General features: G+C 42.6%; 1 protein-coding gene across 1 annotated transcript; it reads left to right on the forward strand.

Annotated features, from left to right (window-relative positions):
- Positions 1-6,517: 6,517 nt before the first annotated feature.
- On the forward strand, positions 6,518-8,855 carry LOC136755219 (vasotocin-neurophysin VT). The gene is made up of 3 exons (XM_066711703.1): positions 6,518-6,752; positions 7,797-8,001; positions 8,300-8,855. The coding sequence occupies exons 1-3, from the start codon at positions 6,633-6,635 to the stop codon at positions 8,458-8,460; spliced, it is 486 nt and encodes a 161-aa protein (XP_066567800.1). The 5' UTR covers positions 6,518-6,632; the 3' UTR covers positions 8,461-8,855.
- The last annotated feature ends 558 nt before the right edge of the window (positions 8,856-9,413 follow it).

Here is a 9,413-nt window from a genome sequence, read left to right on the forward strand (position 1 = left end):
CAAATTCACAATTTTCACAAGTGTACACGAAATATACAGTAAACAATAGATAAGGTCTTACATCCTAGATTGTAAAAGCTGATACATGCAGACAAGATGTTAATTCAAAGTTAAGAGCTAAGGGAAAGGGAGCATAGGGGAAATCAAAATAAAACAAAATGTTGTGTAAGTGCAATCTTACAGGAGAATAAATGACTAAATTACAAGTAGAGTCTGAAAAGATGCGTCTTGAGTAATTGCCCGAAGGAGGGCAGGGACTCTGCTGTTTTGACTTCAATGGGATGGTCGTTCCACCACTTAGGGGCCAGGGATGACCACAGCAGTCTGGAGGGGATGTATGGAGAGACGAGGGTCTGAAGGTAACTCTTTCAGTCTAGTCGAGACAGCAGTAGGTGATGGTCAGTGTCTTGAACTGAATGCATACTGGTATCAGGAGCCAGTGGAGGGAGTGGAGCAGTGGAGTAGCGTGTGCGAATCGGGGCAGAGAGATACCAGACGAGCCGCAGAGTTCTGGATGAGCTGGAGTGGACGGGTAGTAATTGCAGGCAGGCTGGCCAGGAGGGAGTTGCAGTAGTCCAGGTGGGAGAGGACCAGTGACTGGACTGGACTGGAGTGTAGTAGTCGGTGAGGAAGGGTCGGATTCGTTGTACGTTGCTCAGGAAGATTCTGCAGGTGCATGTCAGCATGGTGATGTGCTGAGTGTAGTTAGCGCAGGATTGAGGGTGACTCCTAGGTTCTTAGCGGAAGAAGAAGGAGAGAGTGGGGTGGATTCCAAGGGGATTGAGATGGAGAGATCAGCAGAAGGTGAGGAAGCAGGGGGAAAAAAGAGGAGATCAGATCTGGAGAGGTTGAGCTTGAGGTGGTGTGAGTGCATCCAGGTGGAGATAGCAGACAAGCAGGAAGAGATGGGAGAGGGGATGGGAGTGTCAGAGGAAGGAAAAGACAGAAAGATCTGGGCATCATCTGTGTAAAAATAGTAAGAAAAACCATGGGATGCGATGAGGGGGCCCAGGGAGTGAGTGTTGAGAGAGAACAGGAGGGAGCCCAGGACAGAGCCTTGGGGTAGGCCTGTGAGGAGAGGTTAGGGGGTGGATGAGGAACCTCACCATGTCACTTGGTAGGTCCAGCCATTGAGGTAGGAGGTGAACCAGGTGAGAGCAGTCCCAGAGCTTTGCTGCAGAGAGATCGAGGGGGATGAGGACTGAGGAGAGGAGGCGTTGAAGAGCTTGCGGATGTCTGTGATCTTGGAGGAGAAGAAGGATGCAAAATCATCAGCAGAGAGAGAGGAAGGAGGAAGAGGGGGAGAGGATGTTAGCTACTGGTTCTGTGATACAGGTTACAGGACTAAATCACATGAATACTGACACAGTTCTAGGGACAGGTTCCAACAATACTAATTATGGGAAAAACAAATTATGTCATTGCTGCTCCTCTTGGGGGAAATTAAGCAAAACATGAAGAACAGGACCACAGAAAAAAACAGCCTGGTACCCTTTATGAACACAGACAGACAGACAGACAGACAGACACAGGCTTAGTGATCCATGGATACACACATTGACATACAGACAGGATCACAGACACTTCAACAAACACAGAAAGGGACACACACACAAACAGGCAGGCACAGACAGAAACACACACTACTAGAGACACACTAGCTATGTTTCCATCCACTTATTGAACATGTGTGAAAGTTCGCATAAAAAGTACACAGCAAATTTGAATGTTCTAATTTAACACCATGAGTGTTCAATTTAACACTTTTGAAATGTATATATGGGAACCACCACAAAAGTGTTGAAATTCTAACACTGTGAGTTAATTTTTGACACTGAGTGTTCAACATAAACACCACATCAGTGCTAATAGCACTGTGCTCAGTGTTGAAACAGCATTTTCCCAACACTAGGTAGAGTCACAAATGTACTCTGTACCAGTGTAATCAGCACTACACAGCAAAATATTATTAGCAAATTTAACACTAAAAGGGTTGATTTTAACACCTACAAAGTGTACATGCACAACCATCCAAAAAGTTTTAAATCAACACTCATGCATTGTTGGTTTCCCAACACTTCTATCAGTCCTTATATATAAAATCTAAAAATGAATTGTAATTTCAATGGTTTTATACTTAACTTTTAAGTAAATAAGGTCATGCATGTACAGATCATGCTCAAAAGCACCACCACAAGCAGAGAAATAGACAAAAGAAAAAGAAAAATGTAGTAGGTGTTGACTCGAAGACATGACTTCCAATTTAGTGTAGAAAAACACAAATATTGGCGGGTAAAGACACATTTTACACTCAAACAATAATTGCTTTACAATAATTAATATTTACACAATAATTAAGTGCTTATATTAAACAAAATAACACAATAAAACTGTCACGGTTGCCTTGGGGAGCTCGGGAACAGGGGACACAAGTGCAGAGCGTGGTCGGACAGGCGTGGGTCGAGTGCTGGCGGAACAGGGCAAATGGAGGCTAAGCAGAGACGTGGTCATGGTCACGGGCGATGGTCGAGGGAACAAGACAGATACGGGGCTCGGAGGAACAGGGCTCGGAGGAACAGGGCTCGGAAGAACAGGGCTTGGAGGAACAGGGCTCGGAGGAACAGGCATGGGTCAACAAGGAGCGAGGAGACGAGGCTTGGAATCTCAGGCAGATCTGACGAAACTTTGCCCCGACTGAGGGCAGTGAGGGGAATATAAAGGAACAGGAAAACCTGGTAGGAAGGTGCAGGATGAATAGGAACAGAGGGATGGAACAGGAGTGCACATGGGTGACCGGAATGTTAATAGACAGAGTGACGAGTTCAGGGAGAAGGCAGGGAAATGGCGGTCCCTAGTGGGGATAGAGGGGGAGCGCTAGGGGACCATGACAAAAACAAATTATTCTGGAAACTACCACAATGCATTGTGGGAAAGTTTAGTTATTTTGTTTTACACCAGTACAGTGTTAATTCAACAGTCTTTAGTTTGACACCCAATATTAACACTGACTCTCAATATGGTTTAACTCTCAGAGTGTTAATTTCACCCAAATAACATATCACGAATGTTGAGAAGTGTTGATTGAAATCGTTGATTTCACCTAAAAGTTAATTTGCGCATTGACACACTTCAACCTGTAGCCTACTCTTGATGACTGACCAGGTAGCCCAAGGCACACAACATGGAGATAAGTAATCAAGAATGTATTAATATTAGGCAAGTTCTCATATTTGTGTTTGTGATTTGTGTCAGTTGATCACCACGTTTTGTGTCAAGATGACCGTGCAGAAACAAAGTACTTCATCATATGATCATGATGCAGGCAATGGCCCCTCTAACCTGACCATGGCGTCGTGTGACAATTTGTTGGGAACGACAAAGCATGAGAGGAGGTTGTAGTGGAAGTGGCATTTTATTGAGAGTCTTTGGTTGAGACATTTCAGAATTTCCAAGCAAACTTTTGAAAGTCTCTGCGGAGTGATTGGACCCCCTGTTGGGCTGAGAATGCTATGCCACCATCCTCCAATTCCAACCCAAAAGTGCATAGTCATAAATTAGTCAGTTGCACAAAGTACAGGGTTGTAGGAGAAACATTCAATGTCAGCAAGACCACATTTCACTTTAAGGTGTGCACTACAATACAGGAGAGGATGATGAGCAGCTACATCAAGTTGCCCAGAGTAGCAGAGGCTCAGGAGATTGTGCACCAAAATGCCTGAGCAAAACTTAATCCGCAGGTGTACGGCACAGTGGACGGAAGTCACATCCCCATCTTACCCACATCTCAAGGATACCATGATTATGTTATCCGTTTCCACTGGCATGATGTATGAAAAATCCACCTCTGTCAAACCTAAAAACTTTTGGTCGATGTTTACAAAATTCAATCAACATTTGCCTTTTTCCATCAAGCCTAACGTAACGTTTTTTATTCGACAGGACTTTTATCCCACACAAAGGCTTGAGGGCAACTTGACTAATGAGATACATTTACACACACAAGTGTGAATAGTTGCTGACTGAGATTGCAATGTCTTACTTTCCACTATTTTAATAGTCTACTTTATCCACTCCTAACAGCATTATATTCTGTCCCACTGAATCTCTCTTTTAGACCCATAACACATGCACACAGGTAAGAACACATAGACACAGTCATAGAGACATACTCAAATGCAAAACAAACACAGAGGAACCTGATGCCCAGCAGCACGAATAGTCTGTGTGAGTCCCAGATTAGTTTTATGAAGTGGTGTTAGGATCACTGACTTAGCTGCTCACTGGCTAACCACAGGGTGGAAAGAAGGTTTTGACCAATCTTAGAAACATAGCAGTCTGTTACTGAAAGTAAACAGCACTGATTCCAGTACCAATTAAATGAATCACACTGCAGGGCTGTGTCCCTTGGTCCTGGAGAAACATAACATGGAGTACTCAGGTGTGTTTTCCAGCTGAGCTCTGATTGATTTAAATTGGACAAATGAATGACTTAATTAATATATATATATATATATATATATATATATATATATATATATATATATATATATATATATATATATATATTATATCCCATGTCTCTCCTCTTTAACAATTTGAACCTTTAAGTGCCTTCTTTCTTTCTTGTTTGTCTCATCTTTATCCACTCTCTTCATCCTTTCCTTTCTCTCTTTCACTGCTCCATGTTCTGTGTGAGTTCCAGTCTTAATTTCTTCTTCTTCCTCCTCCGCTTCTTCCTTTCCTCTCTCCCCTTCTCCCTCCCTCTGTCCTGTGATTAGTATGCACTCAGGGCTACCAGAAGTCCACTCTTTGAGAGGTCAGGAAATGAGAGATGAATGGGTCTGGAGAGATGGCTTAAATTACTTAAGTGATTTATTTTTTAATTTCAAAGATGGAAAAAATATTGATTATAGATTAATTTGTTTCTTTTCCTGACCTTGGATCCATCAGTGGAAAACTGGAATTGAGGTGGATAGTCATTTCTGCTCTGGTTTGGATTTCTGCTGTGTTATGTGGTGCTCTGTCAGCTGAGAACACCCGTCTCTTTCCTCTATAACCCCCTGTCTCTCTACTCTATATTATTATTATTATTATTATTATTATTATTATTATTATTATTATTATTATTACATGTGCCCTTATCCAGACTTAAAAAATATAAGAGCAATACAAAGCGCAATAATACAGTACAGTTCAAAGCATAATGCAATTTACAAATTCCAATTAATACAAGTGTATAGGAAACATACAGTAAACAATATAAGTCCAACATCCTAGATTGTAAAAGCTAATAAGTACAGACAAGATGTGAAGTCATAGTTAAGAGCTAAGGGAAAGGGAGTGTAGGGGAAATCAAATAAACAATACAAGTAATAGTAATGCAAAGCAAGAAGTATGTTGTATAATGTTGTATAAGTGCAATTTTACAGGAGAATAAACTACTAAATTACAAGTACAGTCTGTTGCTCTCCTTTGTAACCCCAGTTGTCTCACTCCTCTATAATACCCTTTGTCTGTCCGCTACACCCCCAGTATCTCTCTTCTGCCCACTAACTGTCTCTCTACTACAACTTACCTGTCTCTCTCCTGTATAATACCATCTGCCTGCTCTACTCCTTTCCTCTATTTAGCTGGATTTTATTTGGTTATAGAAAACATAGGTTATATTGTAGTGAGACAGGGGGTGTTCTGTGGAGGGAATATGCTTAATAATCTGTATATTGTGTTATTTTTTTAGTTTGAGAATGTTCCTGGTCTCACAGCCTTCGTGGGTGCCAAATATATGTCAATATAACCGAGATTGCCTTATCTGAACCATGCATGAAGTACTAACTAATGGTGCACACTCAATGTTGGTTGGCTCTGGACCAGAGGCTGGGTAACCTAGCTAAGGGCTTAAATATGGGGTTCCCAGCGCTCGAAGGGTGTTTGCTGTGGGGTGCCTTATAGGGTCTTATGCTATTGCAATGTGTAAAATGCTGTTCAGTGTTCAATAAAGTGGGGTATTTGAGAACTGTAAATATGGCTACTTCTCATTATTAAGGCTTTGATTCCAGACACCTTTTACCTCAAAGAATCTATGGGGAAATTTGGAAAACTGATCTTCGTCTTCATCATATTGGTGTTGGTTTAGAAATGGACACACTTTTTCTGGCTGTAGAGTTTAACACAAACCATATTACACAGCACAGCTGTGTCCATTGTGCACAAGGTGATCATAACTTAAGGTTGATCTTAAGTTATTTATTTCATACTCGGTGTGTCCTTCAAACTCTGAATGAGGCTGCCTTGTACAGGCTGCAGTTATTGTTCATGATTAATAAATACTACACAAACCGTCCGCGGTAATTGTTCTTACCGTGTCATTAGACAGTACGTGACTGAACCATGACTCACATTTGTTAACAACACCGGAACACAAAGGTGGAGTGTTTGGGGGAGCAACCTTATAAACAGGAAAGAAAGAAAAAAGAAAAAGAAAGAAAAAATGCTGTGACGTAGATGAAATAATAAATAAATAAGAATAAACAACTGTATAAAAAGGCAGTTGTGACAGGAGGGACAGCATTCAGTCAGACGTCTTACAGCGCTCCACAGCCGAACCCACACACTCCCGAGCCCGTCCCGTCGCCATGCCCGAATCCGCGCTGCCGCTGTGCCTGCTGGGGCTACTGGCCCTGTCCTCCGCCTGCTACATCCAGAACTGCCCGAGAGGAGGGAAGCGCTCCTACCCGGACACCGCCGCCAGACAGGTACGTCCCGCTCACCTGCACTAGTGATTCACAGCATGGTCAAAGTCATGGCACAAAGCTTTACATTAGTACGTTCTTGACAGTAACCCAGATGGAGAAATAGTTGCTGTTTTGTTAGCTGAGATTGTAATACTTTACTTGGTGTTAAAATGAAATTAGCTGAATGCATGTAGGTTGAAATAATTAAAACTATATCTGCGTAACAGCTAACTTAAGCATACTATCTGTATTGGGTTGGTGTTCTCTGCTATAATACTTTGCGAATATTTTCACCAGAGCTGAATGCGCACTTGCAAGGTCTAGTTTAAATGCTGATTTTCTAGCAAAGTGTGACGGAATTGAACAAACAGATCATATGGGATCTGCACAAGAGTCCAAATGGGACATTTTTGCGTGGTTAGATTCTCATTCCGAAAGAATCGTCAACACCAAGTCTTTAAAAAGTGAATACCGTTACGTTGCACCATAATTGTATAGCAGAAAACTAAATAAAATGACAGTCCTATTCAAACACAGCGGATTTGAGCGTTTTTTTCTGCTGGACCGGAATATGGTGCCAGGCTGAAGCTCGCTGTTGCTCTGTAGCAGGCTGTGCAGTGATGTCTCTACTTGCTATGTTGACGCAGCCTGTTTTCAAATCCCTTTAACAGCGTGACCAACGCAAAAGCGTAACTGTGCATTAAACTGCGTCACGACTCGCTACTGTAACCATGTACGCATTATTCAGGTATTGTCCGACAGGCAGTGGATGGTTTTGATTGACCTGAATCTTTTATTAGTAATATTTCTGTGTGCAGCCTATCTGAATATGCAGTGTTGGGGTCTGAATGCCATCTCTCACCTCTGTTTAGTGTGCAGTTTAACTCTCATTTCCTTTCACTGTCCCCTGTATTTCCAACTTAACTCTCTAGTGATCCCATCACTGTGCCTGTGCAATTCCCCTTGATGTATTGTATGACACTTCCTAACTGTATGACATCTTGGTCCTATCATTCTTTCAGTCTTTCTCATTCTTTCTTCCTCCTTCCCGCTTTGTGTCTCCAGTGTATGACATGTGGCCCAGAGGACAGAGGCCGTTGTTTTGGCCCCAGTATTTGCTGTGGGGAGGAGTTGGGCTGCTATGTGGGCACCCCAGAGACAGCACGCTGTCTGGAGGAGAATTACCTACCTTCTCCCTGTGAGGCTGGAGGGAGAGCCTGCGGACCTGCAGGGGGACGCTGTGCTGCTCTGGGGGTCTGCTGTGATGGAGGTCAGATATTTCACCTTTAAGCACACACAAACATACAGAGAGATACACACACAGTGAAACACACTCTAACATGCACATCCCCACTCACACACCAGAAACACAATAACACACATATGCAACATGGCATTTATGAATACATATTCCATTTAAGACATGTTAAAATTAATTTACAGTCCCTCCCTGTTGACCACTGGTCCTACTATTTAGTAACTGAAAGCTGCAATGAAAATCTGCTCTGTAGTCCTCAGTGACTCTGTGTGTCTAAATTTGTGATTGTGTGTTTGTGTGTCTCCCACAGAGAGCTGTGTGCTGGACTCCAGCTGTCTGGAGGAGAGCACCAAGCGGCGCCCCTCTGTGGACCAGAACATCACAGTGATGGGCAGCTCAGCCGGAGATCTGCTGCTCAGATTGATGCACATGGCCAACAGACAGTCCCAGGGCAGGAGCCCGCAGTACTGAGCCCACACACACACACACACACACACACACTGAACGAACCACAAACTCACACAAACACACATACTCATACACACATACTGAAAGAACCACAAACTCACACAAACACACATACTCATACACACATACTGAAAGAACCACAAACTCACACAAACTGACACACAAATACACACACACAAACACACACACACTAACTGAGCATGGTAAATGGAAATGGAGAGGATTATGGGTTTAGGGGATGGGTTGCTCATTTTATTCTTAGGTCAAACAAACAACAACAAAACATAAATATTTACTGTAAGCTGAATTTCTCCAAAAGTGCATTTTAAATGTTAATATGCAGTATTTAATGAATGAGGGGATGTGGGAAATGAGTGTAAATATGTAGCAAAAATAAACCTTTCTTGCACTGTTGTTGAAATGTAGTGGAAACTGCTTTGTTCTCTAAAACATCTCTAAGGTCTAAGGTTGTAGAATCACCTTAACTACACACTAGCCATTGCACATTTATTGCACATTGAACAATAGTGTCTGCCAGGGCAAAATCCTTGTTTTCAGCAGAGGTGCAGAGCCTACAGCCCAGCAGGTTTTGCCTCCATTAAATCATATTTTTTTTATACAGACTTGGACACATTTCATTCTAATGAATAAAGCATGGTGGTGTTTTGGCAAACTTGTACGATAAAGCTAAATGTCTGTGTGAAGTCAACTGTAGTTCCCCCTGTATCACAGAGACATCATCCCATTGTTTTTTGGGATGTGTGGTGGATACTTTGCTGAGTGCTGGGTGCTCAGGTTGCAGTTCAGCGAGTGAACACAGAGGGGCTGCAGGGATCTGCCTGACCTGGCCTGCCTTCTGATTTTATGTAATATGTCTATGCCTCAGCAGCAATGCAAACAGATTGATCCATTGCTTCTATGTGAAAGGCAGCCCCGGCTCCAGCATAACTAGGGAG

This window comes from Amia ocellicauda, chromosome 8 (genome assembly GCF_036373705.1).
Source record: "Amia ocellicauda isolate fAmiCal2 chromosome 8, fAmiCal2.hap1, whole genome shotgun sequence".
Classification (NCBI taxonomy): Eukaryota; Metazoa; Chordata; class Actinopteri; order Amiiformes; family Amiidae; genus Amia; species Amia ocellicauda.

Bases quoted from the DNA above. Each gene is read 5' to 3' on its own strand.
- LOC136755219 (XM_066711703.1), top strand. From the start codon at position 6,633: ATGCCCGAATCCGCGCTGCCGCTGTGCCTGCTGGGGCTACTGGCCCTG. The intron at 6,753-7,796 runs GTACGTCCCGCT...TTGTGTCTCCAG, and splicing joins CGGACACCGCCGCCAGACAG to TGTATGACATGTGGCCCAGA. The intron at 8,002-8,299 runs GTCAGATATTTC...TGTCTCCCACAG, and splicing joins GGGGGTCTGCTGTGATGGAG to AGAGCTGTGTGCTGGACTCC.